General features: G+C 35.9%; 1 protein-coding gene across 2 annotated transcripts in view; it reads left to right on the top strand.

Annotated features, from left to right (window-relative positions):
• LOC122532946 (cAMP-specific 3',5'-cyclic phosphodiesterase-like) overlaps positions 1-22,312 on the top strand; it is a 28,312-nt gene continuing 6,000 nt past the window's right edge. The window contains exons 1-2 of one of the 2 annotated variants that reach the window (XM_043662159.1): positions 1-342; positions 514-1,014. In XM_043662159.1, the coding sequence (XP_043518094.1) occupies positions 779-1,014 (236 nt within the window). In that variant the 5' untranslated portion in view covers positions 1-342; positions 514-778. Of the gene's footprint in view, positions 343-513; positions 1,015-19,499; positions 20,100-22,312 lie in introns of those variants that run through there. The other variant, XM_043662160.1, reaches the window with a different exon arrangement.

Raw genomic sequence — 22,312 nt, forward strand, 5'->3', positions numbered from 1 at the left:
TTTGAGCAAATAAAATTTGGAGATGGCAAAATACGGCGTACTCCGTGGCTGAAGAATTTTTGGGGGACCGACGTTATATGGTAAACATTTGTCTCGGGGGATATTAACTTTCGCTACGGAGAGAAAATAGTTCGATAAGTTTGCCAAGGGCAAACGAGAGACGCAGATCGCCGGTCGCGAGATTCGTTCCTCTGTCCCGACGAATTTCGCAAAGTAAATCAATCAGGTCGGTAAATACTGACAAATGAATTCCCCGAAATACACGAGGACGAATCAGTTCTTGGAAAAATTCAGAAAATTAAATCTCCGTTGAGCCTTTCGTAGATGACGATAATTAAACACGTAAGGTGATTGATTTTTCGTCGAATTCCTGAATTTTCATCTTTTCACAATTTTCTGTCGATTCGAACATTTACATACGCGACGGAAATTGGATCATCGTGGTTCGAGAACTACGAAATTTGATTGGCCACGAAATTTGGTTGAAAAAAGGAATTCCCTTCCTCTCGGCAGTGGAAAGTTTCTCTCGGATATTTCTCCAAGTGACAAATCTTTCTCGTATCGCCGGAACAAATGCCCGTAAACTTCGATATCTCGCCAATAAGAGTTACCAAAGCTTCCACTCCGGCGAATGAGAGCAAAGTCGGTCTCGCAGTCGGCGAAGAAAATGTCGTGGAGGAACGTCGTGAGTGTCAGTGAAGACGTCAAGACGACAAAGTGACTGTGAAAGTGTAGAACGACCGATGTCACTGACGGACGACGAGGTTGAACAGGTGCGATGATCGAAGACGCGACGATGATCGTGTTCTTGTTGTTCGTGTGGACGATGGTCAGGTCGCAGGAGCAGCAGGCTCGGAAGCCGGACTCGCGGCGAGACTCTGCTGCGAAGGATAATCGCGATTCCAGGCGAAATTCGAAGGAAACAACGTCGTTGGGCCTTTCGTCCTACGCCGACAGACGTAGATACCGTCTTCGGCGACACTCGCGCCGATATTACGTCGATCGTAACAGGAGGTGAGTGATTTTCTCAGCAAGACTCGGTCCGAAAATCCTCGAGAGGAATTAACGAAGGATTTTTCTGTCGTTCGATCGAACTGAATTGAAAACATGACAAGTGCAAGTTTGATATTAATGATAGAAATGAATGTAACTTAACTTGTAAGTATACATGTATTGAAAAAAATTGACGAAGAATTATACAGGATGTTTCGTAACTTGTGGGACCCAATTCGGGAGCTGATTCTACGCCTAAAAATAATGAAAGTGACATATAAATATATAAATATATGTCATATCTGTCTTCGTTTATGAATTTTATAAACAGAGCAAGCTCTCTTTTTCCAGACGGACCCTATTTATGACCTTTTTTCAGTAAATTTGGAGTACAAGTGGGTCCCGCAATTTACGAAACACCCTGTGTTACAAATATTTAGTTAATTCAACGAAAAGATTACAAACTGAAATGAAAATATTGTCCTAGTTGCTTGATTTCTTAACCAGAATCTTCTACAATTTTCGAAATTCAGAAATAACAAAGAGAAAATTGGTTGGAGTCAGACTGATTTCATTCTTCACAAATATAAAATACAATTCAAATTATTACTAAAATATTTAATAAAATATTTAATTTCAGACGGGATATTTGATATGAAATATTTATCAAATATTCTTCTTAAATAACATCCTACTTCAAGTCTAGTATATTATACGCGTCAGTGGGATAGTATACTCGTATTCTATTTAATTAATTCAATTATTACACAATACTTGAATAATCCGATTGAAATATATTTAGAAAACAAAGTCTCAAAATTATAAATTAATTAATTCAATTACAAAAAAATTACTCAATTGAAATTTAAACATATTAGGATAACGATACGTTATTAATTCAGGAATGATGTGAATTTCTCTGCGCAGGCTGTAACAAAGCAGCGAACTCTGGCGTCGTGTCGCTTAACCACGAGTCAGACCGCGTCCAGCAGGAAAATCGAAAGCGGCATTTCTGTTAAACAGTGGCAATAATCTGGGCACCCTCGCGCTAGAAATAAGCCGGACCCGCGTAATACCCCTTTAAGATTATATCCACCGGGGTTTATTAAATCCGATCCACTTACTGGCCCTAATGCTAATGCTAATTTAATCGATGCACAGCTCCGGTGCCGCTTACCAACCGCACGCCGGGAATCCATTAGAGTGGAGAGGTCGGGTTGTTGCTTTTCGTCAGACAAAATGGAGAAACACTTTCCTTTTTCTTTCTTTTTTTTTTTTTTTCTTCATCATCCAATCATGCATAATTATTATTTTCGTCGGAACTTTTTTCCCTTGATTTTCTATCGATCCTTGAGTTTCTTCGTAGTTTGAATTTTCGTTGCTTTGTTTAACTACTTGAATGCCTCTGTAGTTGGTTTTGATTTAAACTAAGATTTGCGTTTTCGAAATTATTACATGATAATGATACCACCCAAAAAATCGAAATCATGGAAAGCAAGAAATTTAATCGCAGTTGGGTTGATTCTACCCTTTTGCAAACACTCTCGCTGGATAAAATGTTGGAAATTTTTGTATTCGAGGTTGAAAAACGTGGCTCTCTCGATCATCATCGTCTTTTCGAAACGATTAAGAACCGATCAGAAATCGCGGCAGCTCGGAAAGGTCGGGGTGAAAGCTCGTTATCGATCACGAGAGGGGCTGGCGTGCCGCGCGGTTGTTAAGGGTGTTTATCACCTACACGCTCTTCAGGGTCGCCAGATTTGTGTCAAGAACTCGTTCCTCCACTGGCGCGATACGCGAAACCCGTGGAAAAACTCGTCGTGCACAGTGTAAAACACAGACCGGGGATAGAATTCACGTGAGAAGTCTTCCTCAAGGCCGCTACCGCCCATTACCACACCAACCGCGCCCTTTTCCTTTGAATTCTTATCTCTCGCTTGTCCTATTCACTGTCGTGGTCACTGATCGACCAAACGAAACTTCTCTTCCCTCGTGCGATGGAATTTTAGTCTCATTTTCGAATCAATGTTCGAATGATGACGATTCCTAAATTTTAGAATTTCAGAATTTTAGAATTTTAGAATTTCAGATCTTTGGTGGAAAGTTTAGTGGAATTGGAATCGATTGCAACGATTGTTTACGACTGGAACGAGACATTTGAAAAACGTTCTCACGGGAAATGTTTGATAGTAGTAAAAGTTTTATTTCTAGCAAATAGAAATTACAGACCATTTTAAAGTAAAGTAGAGCAAGGAATTTCAAAGTAAATAGAAATTCCTCAGGCTGCACAAAAAGAAAGAATGAGAATATTTGTATGAAATATTTGAATCACGGTGGTGCTTTCTATGATATTTGATTCACAAAACAATTTTCTGGCCGAGAGTCTACCCTTTTTCATCGTGATTTCGAAGAATTCGAATGTGCAGTCGATTGATCTAAGTAAATCTTAATTAATAAATAATAAAATAAATCTTAGAAATTCACCGAATGTTTCAGAATATTTATTATTGTTGAGCGTGTGAACAACGTGTTTCAACGGAGAATTATACCGGAAAGTTACAGTGTTTCTTAGAATTTCAGGCTATCTCAGTGGGGAAATAAGAAAAAGTCGATGGTTGGGAAAATGGATTCAAAATTGATGGATGGGCAATTTCATGGTGGAAAAGGATCCACAGCCTAGATTCGCGCTGAATGGTCGTAGGTGTGGCTCGTCCACTGTCAATATAATTTTCCATTAAGCGAGCTGAATGGAAAGCTCGATTATGCCTCTGAAATTAGGTCGGCAACGACTACAGCGAGGATTTATTGCGATCTATGTGGTCCTGTAGCTAGCAGAAAATTAAACAAACGACATTTTGGCCAACGTGAACAAAGAGGATTGCCCCTAGAATAGAATTATCAATGTATACATTACGTATAACAATAGATAACGACGATGTTCAACATTTTTTACTACGGCTAATGTTAATCTAAAGCACCCACGAATTAATTGAATTAATTGCTCAGTTCTGATTACGTTGCTTAATTTGTATTTCACGTGATTGAAACTTATTCGCGACACTTATCACGGTGAATGTATAATTCAAACTACGGATTAATATCCTAAAATTAAATCTAACATCAACCATTGTGGTTATGAATTCGCGATCTGCTGATATCGATCAAGGTTTTAAAAACCTTGTATGCATATTAAGCTTTTGTGTGTGTGTGTGTTGTGTGTGTGTTATCAGCGAACAAATTGGTATTTTCTCGACGACTTATATCCTCAAATATCCTTTTAAAATGATTGCAAAATTTCAAACAATTTTTCTTATTCACTTGGAAGATAGGTTTGCATGTTCCACTCTAAAAAATTACTGCTAATTTCGTTCAACTTTGTAGTTATACTAGCTAACTAGTAGTAGATTAGTATTATAGTATTATATACTATAGTATTATACTTAGTACCATATACTGTATAATTGTAGTATATATTGTACTAGTTGATTATGGTCATATTAATATATTATAGTTGAGTATTGTAGTTTTGCTAGCTGACTATGGATATAATATTTGTATATTATACTAGTTGACTATAGTTCATATTAATACATTATAGCAGTTGGGTACTATATTTATATTAATTAAATATTGTAGTTATAGTGATTAATTGTATTTAATATGAGTCTATTATATTAGTTGATTATAGTTCATGTTGAACCACTTGAGTACTGAGTACTTGAGTGCTGATTGACTAGAGTTAATATCAATACATTATGCTAGTTAATTCTAGCTGATACTACGACTATACTAATTGACTACACTCCATGTTAATACATTATACTGTTGCAGTCGAGTGCAACTATCTACTCTAGCTGATTACAATCCATGTTGGTGTATCATTTCTTCAAAGAAACAATTCACTTTAATTAATTAAGTGATTCAAGGCGAGAATGTTATCGACAATGCTGATTTTATCTGGACTCTCGAGTTTGATGTTTTCCTTTGGATGGCAGCGTCTATCGACGTGATTTTATCGCACTTCCGCGTCGAGATTGTGGTTTCAAAGAGCGCAGCTTGTTACGAGGTAACATTGTAAACGGAACATACAATCCGACGAATTATCAGGATTGTAAAACGCAAATCTATTTTGAGTGCGAAGCCAAATAGAAGATAGAAGCAATCGTCACGTCCTTATTGCCGCTGCAAATTCACTAGGATTTAATCGGGTGGGTTATCAGGCTGTCGAGTTATAAACTTCTCCTGAAACAATTGGTGGATCCGACAAAATCGTATTTCGTATCGGAGAAAATTCACAAGTGGAGTAATTTTTAGTGGACGATAAAGATTGTCTTTGTGTCACAGTTAGTGTAACTGAAATCGACAGAAAAATATCGAATTAATAGCGTCGCAATGGAAATTCGAAGGATATTGAAATTCCAACGGTTTAAAAATATATGAAAATTCACAAATTCTCAAATCTCAAGTAGAAGCCACCTACGGTGCATTCGCAAGTAGCTCAGTGCCACAAAAGTACCCACCAACGCCTCGAACAATCCCAACAAAACGAAATATCGTTTAACAGTGTGAAATCTCCAATGAGCGTAGGTGTGCCAGACACCCGGTGCACGTGTACGCGTATAAATAAAGCTGTCAGAGCGTCTGAAAGTTCTATTCCTGGCAAAAATCTGCGAACGAGACACGACAGACAGCGGTGGTTCGAGCTTGTGAAGAAAATCACGCGACGCAAACGTTTAGGCAAACCTTCTGCGAGCTCTCGAGCCTGAAATCTCGATGCAGTGGATTTATAGAGGAGTGGTCGGCCGTGATCGTTTCGCGAGACTTTCGACTTACGAGCGCCATAACGTATCGTTATTTTTGGTAGTTATGCCTGGTGCCGCTTGTAAACCGGCGTCGCTATTGATTTTTCGTCCACGGTAGCACGGAAAACATCGGACCCTAGCGATTTCCTTCCTATGGCCGCCGCTTGGGAATCTCGTTGCACTTTTTCCTCCTTTCGTTCGTTCTTTGCTGCGGTTTCTTTAGATTGAAAATTTCACGTCCACGTTTCGTGTTCGTGTACGTGTGTGTGTGTGTACTTTGGGACGTACGTCTGTTTGATCCGTTAATGGGGATTCTTATGGGATCGTTGATTGCTGCTCCGCCTTGTTAGGAATTAATGTTTCGAATCTTGATTCTTGAATTGAAATTATTGGTACGATTCAGGTGTAATAAATTGAATTACAATTTGGAACTTTTGACTTGAGTTGAGAGAAGTGTTTAGAAGAAAGGATTTAATGATAGTATCGAGCTAATTTTGAAACGAATAGTATCAAGCATAACTTTAAACCATAATTATATTTTATTTGTATGTATAATATTTTAAAAGATTCTACTTAATTGGAACGAGCACTGGAACTAATATCTATAATTTACGAGTGAAACTAATTTTGGAGTACTAGCATTATTAAATAGTATTAATAGTTCAAACGATTTTAAGCTGCGACTAATTTTCATACTCGACTTTACAAACAATACTCGTTTCTAAAGAAGACTTCTACTTCCATCAAAACGAGAAGAAATAGAAGCTTTATTGCGACGAAGAGGCGCGAAGGATTACTTCTCTTTCAAATCACTTGAAAGACATTCTTGAAAATTATCATGGTATAACAAAGTAATAAAAATTTAAATCGTTATAATTCTCGTATAAATTATTACGTTCAAATTATTCTATCACAAAGAGAAGAAGGAGGGAAAAAAAAGATGCAAGTCCACTGCGATTCTTCATAATCTCTCCGCCTCAAAGAAAGGGAAGGCAAAGGTAGAGTTACAAAGTAACAGGAAGTTCGTGTTTCCTCGAGCTTAAAGAACAATTTTTTTTTTTTTTTTTCTCCTTGGTCGTGCAACAACAACGACGAGACCGTTCTCATAATTCTTGTGTTATTAACTAATAAAAGGTCTCCGGGAGCACGGCGTACGAGGTTGTGTAATGAATTTCGTAATACCGGGGACATGGATTTTCCACACGGTGCGCAATTAGGCGAGCGTGACACGTTCGTTTTCCTCGCGGTGTCAGGCTGGCCGCCACTTCTCTCTACGGTTCCCTCGAGTCGCGATTGAACACTGTCTCCTCGTGCATGGGAAACTGTTCTTATCCTTCGCGGTGACGTCAACTGCAGGACTCGAGACTGGACTAATTGTAATTTTTTCCTTCATTAATCGATGATGGACTTTTTGTAGGTTGTAGGTGAAAAAAAAGTGAAGAAATGCTGCTGATAGAGAGAAACGAAATAAAGGAGACATTTGATTGTTCTGTTCAAGATTTGGCATTTTACGGGACACGAATTTTAAATCTTTGTACTCCGTATGAAACATTGAAGTAAACTACTGACGTATGAAAATGTACAAGGATCAAGGAAAATTTCTCTTAAGAAAAAAAGAAGCAACTAAAAATCAATTTCTTTGAAAATGTTTCTTGTTAAAATATTCTTTTTAATTTCAATGTCCCAAAATACGAAGACATCGAGGAGAAACCAAACCAACGTATTCTAAAGTTATTTTTCAATCATTTCTTCTCAATTTCTTGTTTATCAAAAGAAACCCAACGAAGGAAATTTTAATTGGTTTCGAAGGAAAGACAACTGAAAGTTGAATTTTTCAATTTAAAAATAAAACTGATTTTTCAATGTATCGCGAACCAAAGCATTCTTGCTGCCCCACGAAGTTCCAATTTCATCTTTCAGTTTCACAAGACAGGCAAACACCAAGGGAAACTAAAACTGTTTCAATCATTTTCCTCAATTTTTCGTCTTTCAGTCCTTCTAAATTATCTAAAAAGACAAAAAAAAAAAAAAAAAAAAAAAAAAAAAAAAAAAAAAAAATGGAATTACCGAAAGTAGAATCCACAAACGAAAGAAATTTTAATTGGATCGGGAAATCCTCCGGGAGGCAAGTAAGAATCGTCGCACGACGGAGGCTTTGATCGGATTTTCACCGAACAATCGTGAATCTGGCGAAGTGTGAATCGCCGTTAGATCTCTTTTAGATCGCCGCGATCCTCACTGATGCGTTTAAATGTTTATGACTTGCACCAATTTGTGTCAACTGCCACGACGAGCCGCGTGGGACGTAAATTATACCTTGTTGTCACTTCTTACAGAAGATTCTTTTGACGTCAGTGCCTCGAGTTTTTCTTTCTCTGTTTTTCTTTTTTTTTTTTCTCTCTCTCTCCACCTCAAAAAAGAGGAACTTCGTTTTTAGTTATCGTAGATACGAGCCCGTGATCGTTTGAACAAACAGTTCGTAGCGTAACAATAAAGCTGATTCATTGCTTTTATTTCTCTCTCTCTTTCTCTCTCTTCCCTTTTCTCTGTTTCTCTTTGTTTTGGCACGTCGCTCTCGTCTATTCTTCCTTCTCGTGATTTTTCGTTTCGTTTTTTCTTTTTTTGTAGTAACGAGTAATTGACTTTCGTAGCGTGGTTGGACGAAACGGAAGCGAATCCGTGACGATACGGTTAGAAATTTCGTTATCCTGCTTATTTGGCCTCGGAGAATTTTTAGATTGGGGATTGTTGTGAATTTGAAAGTCGAAGAATACTGGACGATGTAAGAGAAATATTCTCAGTAACTGCAAATTGTTCTGTCATACGAGCGAGTTGTACAAATCGAAGAAATAGAGCCAAATTGTTGTAAAAATTCGATGAAATAGCGAGGCAAAAATCGGAAACTTCAATCCGGCTGCGACAAGAATTTTTTGTCGTTCGAATTTTTTTCTTTTTTAAAGAAAAAAATCTCACTTTTCGCTGCACGAATAGCTTTTGAAATATACGACTTGGCGCTTTAAAGTGAACCCAATGTCGTCCGATGTTTTCTTTTTATTTCTTAAAAACAGTCGATAAGTTACCATCACGTGTTCCAATAACTTTGCCTATTTTGTTTTGCCAGCTTCTGATTACATTTTCTTAAAATTCCGAAATTTCCACCGTTAGCTCGAAACTGTTCACTCGTCGATTTATTCGCAAGCTTCTTAGGTTTTGAACAATTTAAGAACAGTCGACGAGTTTCCATTCGCAATAATTATTTCGCATCCTCTTTTAAAAATTCCGTAATTTTAATTATCACTTCGAACTGTTGGTTCATTCGATTTTAAACGTATTCGACGCGTGTACCTTGGTTACATACGAGCAAAGAAGGAAAACATTTCGCTAATGAAAAAGTCGAGAAGCATTTCATGCGTTCGCAAATCTCAACCCTCGGGCGAAACCCTCAAACCCTACGCGTCCTCTCTCCCTTGGTTTTGCTCCCCCGCAATAAAGTTTCTTCGTGCTCGCCCGGGATTCTCGATCCATTTGTTTCACGGAGCCAGTCATTAGTACCGCTTTTATTTCGCTTTCTCGCCCGGGCGAGTATAAACCTGGAAGTTTGCTACGTTTCGGTACGAAACGCTCGTGAAACTGGCCAACGAATGGCCGCCCATGAGAAACTTGCCCCGTAAGAATATCTTCCCGATGTCCCCTGCACTGTCGCGTGTTCGCCGCTCGGCTCTACAGCAAATGAAACGCCAGAAAAAGAAGAAGAGAAATGTTGCTCGGTCTCTCGTTTCAAATGGCGTCCGGATGGATTAAAACGGAGGGAAGGAAGTCTGGATCTGTCGCGAAGTATTTTCGTAATTAATTTGCAGTCACTCTGGTTATCGAATTACGAACACCGCCCGTAGAGAAACAGTTTCTTTTTCTTTTTTTTTTTAATTAAAAAAACGTCACTGCGAGTTGAGAGAGCGTTTTTTTTACCTGGTGGAAATACTTTCTCGAATATTCCGGAGGATTTTCATGGGGTTTAGAATGAAGAAAGATCAGTTGAATTGAAAGAAAATTTGTGAAAGAATTTTCAGTTCAATTTGTCCTAGGAAATTTGAAAAGAATGTCAACAGTAATTGAGAAATTGTGGATTTTCGTTTAATCGGTATATTAAAATAAATTAGTATATGAAATGCAAATGAATGAAAATATGTTGTTAATGAAGTGTGACTTTATAAAGAGTTTCCAAAATTCAGAAATCAGAGCTACGAGGTAACATTTTTATTTTTCGCAAAATCGTAAATTCTTCGGTCGTTACTGGAGAGAAACTCAGCCATTGAAGCACGCGTCTGAAAATAAATTGCCAGAACAACGAGTCAACAACGCCGCGGGATCGTGTGTTTCCCCTCGGCAAACAATTTTGATTTTTAGGATCAATGTTTGATCCCAAGCTGGTTTATTAACAGAATTGACACGGACGAGTGTACACAACACGTGAAACGCAGCCGGCTGAAAACGAAAAAAGATATAAACAACGAAGACACCGAATCCAGCGTGCGAAAAGGTGGGGAATCTTTATGAAAAATGAGAGATCTGCCGGCGAATGAAAGCGCGAAAAGCCGAAGTTGAAAAAGCACACAGACCGGCGATTAAATAAACTGGATATCGAGCAAACAGAACGACCCAGATTCATCGCGTGAAAAGAAAAAGAGGAGGAAATGTATGTGTGTGTGTGTGTGTGTGTGTGTGTGTATCACTTGCATTGACATAATTCGCTTATCAATTGTACGTTGTACACGACGTTTAAAAATAATCGGCAAATTGAAAACTAGATACCGACCTTATCGCTTGACGTTCGTGCGTGATTAGGTAGTTCAACATCTTTAGTGCAGTTTTCTTTCAATCAATATTTCCAATGAGAAATTTTTTTTTCACTTTGCAAAATTTTACGACGCTAACACAGGTCAGAGATAACTTTCATTTTTCCTTTTTCTCGTTTATTAATTCTGGCATAACTTTATTGAAAATTCTCGATAATGGATTAGTGATGTTAACTTTTTTTTTTTCCATCGGGAGGAGGAAATTTCACTCTGGTTCATCAATTTTGGTAATTTTATTAGGATAAGGAAGGAATTTTCAGTGAAAATATCTAGAAATCTAGAAATTCAATTGCAGAGTGATTATTATAAAATCTTATAATTACAAACTAGCGTAACAAATCACGTGAATCACGGTGTACACTGTCTGATTGAATAAATAAAACGATCGATCAATCGGTCAATTTGACTCATTAACACACGCGATCCGCGTTTAAATTAAAAAGCTCAGAAACTGTTCGAGACGAATATGACTTTCAAAATTACTGGAACGAAAATGTCACGATTTCTTCAAAATATTCGACGGAACGACGAAAAAAAGAAAAAAAAAAAAGAAAATCGTACATAAAATTTTCGAAGGAGGCTCGAATCTTAAATCTTAAATCCATGATGGATCCAGTCCACGAAAAAAAAAAAAAAACAAATTTTCCAAGTGTGACAATTCGCAACACTTTCATTTCCAGGGAGAAAAGTATCCTCACTTTGCCATCTTACGTTATGTGACGTAAGAACGCTTAATGAAGAATAGAACGAACATTTTTAGAAGCTTGAGGCTTTGTTTTCGAAATATATTTATACTTATGTTGCTAATTATATATCGATACATAGATGTAATACGTTCGATAGAAACATATATTATTAATCACAATGAATCATAACATCGACATTTATACACTCTGAAAACAGAAGCTCCGAGCTTCAAATCAAGCTTTATCAATTTTATTACCAAACAAATATCTTCATTTCACAAAATCATGACATTTTGAACGTTCATCAACGATGCTCGAAGCATCGTCAATTGATCGCTGCGATCGTTCCGTCTTCGCCAAATAGCTGGATGATTCTCGAATCATTTTCTGGCCATTCAGTGCACCTGAAACGTTCTATCCGCGAGCTTGTCAGCGAGCTGGTGCGGAAAGTTCGCGGAAATCGCGACAATTTGACAAGGAACGGTCACGTCACGCAGGTACACGTTGGCCAGATCGAGCGTATAAGCAACAGCTCGCGGCGTGGCTGGCCTCAGTTGGCAGTCGGTACGCGACCAAGTAGGACCTCGTTGCTCGCTAGTATCGCCCTTCCGTGCCAGGACACGCGTGCCTGTTTACAATCACTAGCGCAAATAGGATCGTTGATCATCCCAGCGATCGACAACAGTCGATCGGTGGGAGCACGAGTGTGTTTTGAAAGTTCCTTCGAACCGAGACGTCGGCGAGTCTCTCGTCCCCGACCTGTGACTCGATATTTCAATTCGCCGAGCGATTTAACTTGAAGAAAGTTCCGTTCAAAGTTCTCATACGGTACGAAGTGGTTGTTGAAGTTGCGTCGTTGATTTGCCGGAGAGGAACACAGGTGTGTTTTGTCGGCAAGGGAATGGTGAGGAGAGTTTTCGTTCGAGAAATCGTCTCAGCTCTTCTCGAATCGGGTTTTTGAATTTTTTATTTGGGAAAAGGAGTTTGAGGATTTTCAGAGATCGGTATCGAGGGGATTATCCATCTTACTATATTCGTACGATGATCGAAGTGGTTTGGAGTTTTCAAGTAATATCGATTTCATCGGTACTCGGATCTGAACGACAGTTGGTAACGATATTTGATAAAATTGCGATGTAATTCAAATTGACATAGTCGACACGTGACGTTTAAGTAAGTATTTTTAACACGATTTCAATCATCATTAACGCGATTTGAATTGCATTTAATTCAGATTCAATTTATGCAAGCCTATCATTAACGACAGATTTAATATAATGCAATTTAATACAGTTTTACTTTTCTTTTTTTTTTTTTTTTTTAATGGAATCGTCATTCTAAAAGTTCTCTGCGAAAAATTCGAACCTTCAACTTAAATTCATATTTGCATTTATCAAAATTTCGCTCGTCCTCGAGCTGAGATAAAAATTTTCCATTTAACGTTCCTTCCTCTACGAACAGAAATTTCCTCTGATCTTTCTTTTCTCTCTCTCTCTCTCTCTCTCTTTCTTTCTCTCTGGGTTCCGATGATTGACAGTGCCTCGAATCGATAACCACGATTTAGGAGACGGATATCAGGGCGGAGAAAATGGCGAATAAATATTTTCGTTTTCGCGTTTCAATCACGTCGAAGACGACACATATTGTTGTTGACGTTGCGAAGCTAGGTAGCTTAGAATATCACGAAAAATCGGTTCAACGCTCCGAGAATAGAATCAAGCAATTTTCCTATTGGAAAAAACACGCGCCCCACGCGTTTAAAATTAATTTATGAATATTAAATCGCGTGAATCAATTAATAATACTCGGCGAGAATTTTATAGACGTGCACGGCCGTCATCACGGAGAAATTTAAGAAATTGACACGATTTTACGAAATTTTCAATTCGAAGCGTTTGAAACTTCGAGGACAATTCACGAACTTGACGAATTCATCCCAGACGTTTCAGATAAATTTAATTTAATTTGTCTTTATAAATTAAATTTATTTTATATAATTTAATATTGGGGAGATATAATATATTTAATAATATATTATATTTATAAGTGTAATATATTTAATATTAAATTAATATTAATGTTAAAATAAAAATATTTAATACTAAATTAATATTAATGTTAAAATAAAAATATTTAATATTAAATTAACATTAATATTTAAATGAAAATATTAAATTAATATTACTGTTGAAACAAAATATTTAATATTAAATTATTATTAATATTAAATTAATAAATATGTTTCGATTAATTTATTTATATATAATTCTGCTGGAACTGTTGTCTGTCCCTAAACGTTTTCATGTTTATCAGAATTAACGTAACCCGACGAAACGTTTACCCGGGGTTCCAAAAGTTCACAGAATTGAGAAGAGTGCGAAACTTAACTGTCGAAAAATTCGACGCAGTTCCCCCGATAAAGATCCGATAGCGAAGATCCGATAGCTGTCTCTCTCGCGGAAAAGCGAGCGTTTCCCTCGGTTATCGCGGCTCGTTCGATACGTCGATAGGTAGATTTCCGTATCTGTGCAAACATTTGTCGTGTTTCGCGCGTATGAAAGCCTAGGAAACGCATCAACGTTCGCGATCATCGATCACGAATGTTCTTTTTTTTTTTTTTTCCTGCTGACGGGAGAATAGAGAGCAAATCGATTGATCGATCGATTCAGAGACGCGGTTTCTCTTCATTCGAGACGATTCTCTTTGCTTGAAACTCTCGGATTAATTGACAATGAAACAATCGACATATTTTTCGAGTAAATAGGGTAGTTTTCTTCTTTTGGATGAAAATTACTAAAGTCTGAAATTATTAAAGTCGCCAATTTGTAATTAACTCTCCGCGGAATTAATTATATATTTTTTTTAAAAGTATTTTTACTTTAACTCAACAGTAAAACGAAACAGATAAAACAACTAATGTTCTGTGACTTTCGAAAAATCTGAAAAATTTCTGGGATACTCATTGGAAGTCTTTATTTTAATTTACAATGAATGATTGAATCAAATGTTGGAAGGGATAGTTGGCAGAAGTGAAAATTCATCTCGAAAGAAATTCGAAATTTAATATCGGACGTGAACGAAAGTTAAGAAGTTTTTGCAGAAAATACAGGTGAGTAGCATCAGTACTAATACTGATGATTTCGTTCAGACAGAAATTATAATTGTACAGATATGTCCATTTTAATTATTGTCGTTTAAATCGTCACGATTTGTATGTAGAATATACTTTAGTATAGAAACAATTGATTGCTCCAGTCTCGAATGATGTTTGGTTAACAATTATTCTGACAATGATTTATTCGATTGATACTCAATCATCAACGATCAAACGCAATTTAAATAAATAGAAAAATTTTTATTTCTGTTCAATTATGTTTCCATTAAATCTATTAGGATGTTCTTACGCCGAAAAGAATATTTACATCGATGAAAAATAAATGACATCGTTCATTTTCGTTGATCGAGCGTAATTCAAATAAATAGAAGAACCGTCATTTCTGCCGAATCATATTTCTACTAATTCCGAGTTATTTCAATTAGTTTCATGCTCGTAGAGAAAATATTATTCGATGAAAGATAAATGATTTCGTTCGAGGATTCATTTCTGTTGATTAAGCATAATTTCCAAGATATAGGAGGAATCACAATTTCTATTAAATCCGAGTTATTTTAGTTCCTCATTATCATTCGATAATTTCGTTCGACGACTCATTTTCGTCGTCAAATAAATTTTCCAGATTCCCAACGATCAACTCCCATCAATTCCATCAATCCTCCGTTTTTTGAGATCGACTCGTTTCACATTCTCGTTCGATGTGATAATGTCTCGAATTGACAACGTGATCTCCCGATCATCGATACGAAATCATCGATTTTCCCGGTATCAATTACCCGTCGTGCTTTGTTCCCTGATAATTAGCCGAATATTAAACCGGGACAGCGACCAATCGAACCATTTAATTAAAGGACGAAATTAGGTCCGCGAGGATTGTGCCACCTCGGCTCTCGGTAATACTCTTAGGAAACGCGGATGGAAACAAATAATTAAACGATGGAATTGAAATAAAATTTCATCCACTATCATCCTATTTCGTTCGATGTAGTCGCGTGTAAACGTCGGCAAATTTCTGCCGGCAAATAAACCGTTCCCCGCCGAGAAAACGCTGTGTAAATTGGATCTTGTGGCGGGCGAGTATAGCCACGCTATAAATAGAGGATAATTTTTGGAATGGAAATTGGAATGGAAATTTGTTGGAAATTGGAACGGTGTTAATGAGCGACGAGGTGAGACGATTGCTCTCGATACGTTTGTCCTTTTTTTAATTACAAGAATCGAAGATCTCTAAACGACGGAGCAGCGTTGTTGTCTCTGATAAATTTAATTCTCTTTTTTCCCCCCTTCGGAGAATTTTAAAACGTAAAATTAAAAATTAAAAGTTCAACGTTTTAGAAACTGAAAGAAATTTAGATCCTAGTCTGAATCCCCTATATCTCGTAGATATTAAATTTTTAAAAAAACGCTCACGACGTCGGAATCGAATTAAATTACACACTCGTGTTCGAATTAAATTACACACAAAGATTACTCTGTCAATTGAAATGAATAGCTAAAAGTTTGTTAATTAATTTCCATTCCGGAAATTTAATACATAAAGCAATCCAGAGAGTCGCGGATAGATCGTTCAGTTCTCCGAAATAAACGCCTCCGCTGAAGGAACCGTCGCCAACGAGTTCAAATTTGAAGGGAAAGAGAGGCGAAGAAGCCAAAGAGGCTCTGAGAAGTCAGCGGAGCTGACAGAAAATTCGAAAGACCAACGAAAAGAAAGGGGGGGGGGGGGGGGACTGTTGGAAGACGCTTGGGAGCAACGCGACTTTCTCGAAGCCCCGTTTTCCTCTGGCAATAGCCCCCCTGCGACGACCTCGAGGCGGAAACAAGGAGGATTTCCATGGAGATGGAAAAAGTTTCAAGTCGCCCGAGTCGATAAATTTCGGGACGAACACGGTGTGCTCATGGTGGATTATATTATAGGCAGAGACAAGTCGATGAATAAACGAAAGCTTCCCTACCGTACGGAGCCAGCGATGCATTAAAATTAGAAAGCGTGAATCTTTCTGCACCGTTCGCTACGATCGACTCTCTACACACTTTGAAACTGTTTTTAATTTCAATGCCGCGACAGGCACAACTTTTTCTCCAATGCTAGCGCTTTACGCAATCGGATCTTTAATTTGGTTTCGGGCTTACGAGAGACAGTTGCTTACGAAAGTATTTGGATAATTATAGAGGCCTTTTTTTGAATATATTTCGCGCGTGTTATATGTATACGAGACATTTTGAAATTCATCGGCTAACCGCTGGCCGGATTTTGAAACAGACTTAGATTTATATCGTACGTGTAGAAATGTATTATATAGACTGAATAAATTGCAATTGTATAATTGAACTTGGGGGGGGGGGTAGATTAAAATTAGCCAAGTTTGAGAGTTTGTATATATAAAGATTACAATATATCGTTACATATATAAGATTATATATATATAAGATTACAATATATAGTTTGTATATATAAAGATTACAAATTAAATGATTTAGCTGAAGGTAGATTAGAGATTAGTCAAGTTTCGAGGTGAATTTAAAAATTTAAAAAGATTTAACTTGTGGCGGATTGAAATTGTCTTGCTGCATGCAAGATTCGATCATCGCTGTCGCGACATAAATAATCATGGCAAACGAAATCAAATAAACGAAATATTCTCAGTAGGCACGTACGAAAACTTTTTTAACAGTTCTGTTGTTAATATTTCTTTCGAAACGTTTATTGTTTCCTTATCGAAACGTTTCAACAAATAACACGCAAATAGCACGCTTAATCCTTCGCTAATTATCGGTGACTTCATTCGACGTTGTTTTCCTTTTCAATTGACTATACTCACCGCGTTATCAGACTCGTAAATTAAATGTTTGAACTGTGGTTGCCTACGTTTCCAGACTGAAATTCCATTTCTAGACTTCAGTTTCGTTGGAAATTTATTTTCCCCCTAAAAAAGGGCGAAGCAGTTTCTCGAGGCTTTCGATCGTAGAGCAGAATACAAAATTCCCTCAACGTAGAATTCATTTTTATCTTTCTCGTCGGGCGAACTTGCCCGATTTGAATTTGAAACGAAGAAGTGTCTCTCCCTTGCTGTATATTTTGGATTACTTCTGTGCCTTTTCTTCTTTCGCGGAATTTATCGACCTCTTGTCGACGAGCAAATTTTGATAAGCTTGACGTACGGCATACGCTATCCCTTTATGGGAAATATTTTTTATCCGAGATTCAGGCGAGGTACGGGCTGAATTATTATAATTTCACACTATTTCGAGATTTCGATCGAAGAAAATTTCGTGTTCAATATATTTTACGACATATGTTAGTTTCAAATTAGTTTAAATTAGTAAAAGCAAATATAAAGTAGATTTTTTTTAGTATTTTTTAGTATTTTTAGTTTCAAAGCAAATATAAAGTAAATTTTCTTAGTACTTTTTTTAGTATAATTTTTTTTTTTAGTAAATGTAAGGTGAATTTTCGAGCCAAGAGATTCCTTAACAATAGAATCGCACGTGACAATTCCAACTTCAGTTTAGATTAATTAATTAATAAATTCGTCAATTATTTTGCAACAAATTCTGGAAAAAACACTGGAGCAAGAAGATGGTATCAAATTTTTCAAAGGTCGGTCCGTCGAAATAAAATATATCGCTGGCTAAGAAATATCGAACAAACAGGGGATTCATTTGCCTGTTTTTCCATTTGGTCAATTTTCTCGCGCAAACGTTCCAAGTCATTAAAACGAACAAAAACGGCCGCGCGAAGGAAATTTTATTCCGTTCCAAGTGTCATAAAATTGTTCACGGTGAAACGTATTTTTTCTCTTTTTTTCTTTTTTCTGTTTCTTTTTTTTTTTTACGATGGCTCGATAAATCGAAATTGTCGCTCGAACGAATCCTCGCAGCGCAGTTGTATTCCGAGGGCACGAAGCAATTTCGTATCGAACGCTTTTCGTTCTTTTTCGCTCCGTTTCCTCCTTCTGTCTCGCTCGCGACTTCCGTGAGACTTCGCCGTGAGACGTGCAATTAGTTCGGGCTGTGGAACTAGGCGAGTATTCGCGTCATGGAATCGATGACGAAAGATTCGCCTGGTTTGGGGATAGAATTGCTGACTTATTACGAAATTTTGACGTTTCGAAGAATATTTGTTTCGTAGGAAATTTATCAACCGATTTATAATAATATAAATAATTATTATTTCGAAATTCTTGGTATCTTTAAGGTATATTTTATTAACGTTAGAACTACCAAAAATGACCAATCTTTGTTCGAAATTTCATGGACGTAAAACAGTATGTTTTTAGTTATTGTTGATTTAAATGATTTTTCGCAAAATGTACAAATAACAGCTCGTGTACTCATACATTGTATTACAAGGTCGTTCTATCTCTTTTACTTTAATGTCTCTAATGGAAATTTTACGTTAAATATTTAGTATTAGATAAATATTCATTGCTTGAAGCTATTAGATATCAGATACGTTAAAAGCTCAGTATACCTCAGTATAACAATTGCTTGACAATTTCGAGATATTAAATGTATTTCAAGATAACGTTCAATATTAAAAAGTCGTCTGGCTTTACGATCAGATTCGATTATCTATGAAACACGAGTACTCGTGTCGTCAGATGACGAAAGATTTGATCACAAGAGAAGAATAGAAAAAGATGAATTTATAAAGTAATAATTGCCCATACACGAATAAACCTCGCGAATATTCAATAAAATTGATAATGTTAGGCATATTTCGTACTCGATATTTAACGTCAGCTGAATATTCATTATTTGAAATTATCACACATATCGGATATGTAAAAAAATATTAAACACTCGAATATTTAATATCTCGAGACATTAAACATTAAATCACACGCGGGAATATCGTTGAAATTACGTTTGAAACGTGAGAGTATTCAAAGTTTCACTATTTCTAGAAATTAAATTGGACGTCGGGCATTATTGAAACGCTAGAAATATTAAATGATTCGATCAGTTATATTAAATACCGAATATTTGAAGATATATTAACTGTTACATCGTGTTATTATATCTAATTAATTTCGGATATTAAATATTCATAGAGCAATCAACGAAATCTTCGTCCATCTTAAAAATCAAAGAGTCCACGATTCTAGAGGCAACTGTCAACTGAACAATCGAACACTCTTCGACAGAGAGAAACAGACTTCATTAACAGTCTTTCGAAACCGTCTCGGAGAATCGTTTCGAAAAAATGGCATGCGTTTGACTGAAAGTCCTCGAAGCTGGACGAGAACTTTCCCAAATTCAAACTTCAACAGCGAACGAAACTCTCCCTTCGATTCCTCGAACAAACTGCAACAAGTGCAAAACCGTGATAGGTGCGTGTGCGTGTGCGAATCATCGAGAACAGTGTGATAAGTAAATTATACTCGTACTGCTGAAAATTGGTGACCGTGGACAGAGATGGTACGTTTTAAGTGAGAGAGCGGAAGGGGAATTCTTCGTTCGATCGGTAAGGGAAGATGAACGATTACGCCATAGTTGTGCCGCACGAGGTGTCCTCGAGATTGGCGCGCAGGGACTCCGGCACGATGAGAGTGACACTTCCGGTCACCTCGTTTAGGAGGCACAGTGGTTGCGTGTCCACGTTGTCGAGGGTGAAACCGCATCCTAAACTGGTCTACGTCGCCGTTCCGTAAGTTTTTGGCCACCTTGAAACGTATGAATTTTCTTGAGAAACACGATCACGATCGTGTGATCAACCCTTGTTATTATAGCATTTATTCGAGGGACCAGTAATTTTGAGAGTTTCATCTTGTCAAATGGTTTTAAAGTTTCTGGTGTGAGAAACATTCGATATTCATCGCTTGGAAATATTAAATATTCAACAATTCGAAATCATCGTCGTTAACTATCAGATAATTAAATACTGAATTATCAAATATTATTATATTATATTATATTAATACATTATTATTATAAATACTGAATTATCAAATATTATTATATTATATTATATTAATACATTATTATTATAAATACTGAATTATCAAATATTATTATATTATATTATATTAATACATTATTATTATAAATACTGAATTATCAAATATTATTATATTATATTATATTAATACATTATTATTATAAATACTGAATTATCAAATATTATTATATTATATTATATTAATACATTATTATCATTAAATACTGAATTGTTAAATGTTTAATTTGCAGTGGAAATATATTTTTAATTTCTAGCCTTGGATGTTTCAAAATTTTCTGGTATGAGAAACATTCGATATTCATCGTTTGGAAATATTAAATATTCAACAATTCGAAATCATCGTCGTTAAGCATCAGATAATCAAATAATGAATTATCAAATATTATTATATTATATTATATTAATACATTATTATCATTAAATACTGAATTGTTAAATATTTAATTTGCAGCGGAAATATATTTTTAATTTCTAGCCTTGGATGTTTCAAAATTTTCTGGTGTTAGAAACATTCGATATTCATCGTTTGGAAATATTAAATATTCAACAATTCGAAATCATCGTCGTTAAGCATCAGATAATTAAATACTGAATTATCAAATATTATTATATTATATTATATTAATACATTATTATTATTAAATACTGAATTGTTAAATATTTAATTTGCAGCGGAAATATATTTTTAATTTCTAGCCTTGGATGTTTCAAAATTTTCTGGTGTTAGAAACATTCGATATTCATCGTTTGGAAATATTAAATATTCAACAATTCGAAATCATCGTCGTTAAGCATCAGATAATTAAATACTGAATTATCAAATATTATTATATTATATTATATTAATACATTATTATTATTAAATACTGAATTGTTAAATATTTAATTTGCAGCGGAAATATATTTTTAATTTCTAGCCTTGGATGTTTCAAAATTTTCTGGTATGAGAAACATTCGATATTCATCGTTTGGAAATATTAAATATTCAACAATTCGAAATCATCGTCGTTAAGCATCAGACAATTAAATACTGAATTATCAAATATTATTATATTATATTATATTAATACATTATTATTATTAAATACTGAATTGTTAAATGTTTAATTTGCAGCGGAAATATATTTTTAATTTCTAGCCTTGGATGTTTCAAAATTTTCTGGCGTGAGAAATATTCATCGTTTGGAAATATTAAATATTCAACAATTCGAAATCATCGTCGTTAAGCATCAGATAATCAAATACTGAATTATCAAATATTATTATATTATATTATATTAATACATATTATTATTAAATACCAAATTGTTAAATGTTTAATTTGCAGCGGAAATATATTTTTAATTTCTAGCCTTGGAGCGTTTCAAAATTTTTAAAATTCTCCCAGAGCGAAATGACTCTTCCGCGGGAATTATTCAAACCGGAGGGATATTATTGAATATGAATGAACAATGAAACTGAATGAAAGTTATTTTATTGTAACTGAAACAATACAACGAAACAAATGAATGATATATCTAAAAGATTTAGTAGCACAACCGAAAGTAAAAAATTCACGTAACTGCTGGTTAAGTCGTGGCCGATCCTCTTAAACGAAACTGTAAATCTTCTTCGATCGCCATTCGTTTCGTCGTGATTAGGTTAATTGCCCGTACAGTCTCTGCTCTCCGTTCTCTCGCGACTAATTAAAGGAAATTATCAGTCTGGTCGTTATTTCAGGCTCATTTCCTAATGGATTCTTTCGCGAGCAGAAAGCGAAGAACTCGGATCCTTTGTAACGCAATGCAAATGGATTTTACTCGATTTTTTGTTCATCCGATACACGTTCGATTTACGAAAGATTGAACTACATTTGTTTAAGAAATACATATTTCTCCAAAATGTAGTAAATAATTAATTTC

This window comes from Frieseomelitta varia, unplaced genomic scaffold (genome assembly GCF_011392965.1).
Source record: "Frieseomelitta varia isolate USP_RPSP 00005682 unplaced genomic scaffold, Fvar_1.2 scaffold_484, whole genome shotgun sequence".
Lineage (NCBI taxonomy): Eukaryota > Metazoa > Arthropoda > Insecta > Hymenoptera > Apidae > Frieseomelitta > Frieseomelitta varia.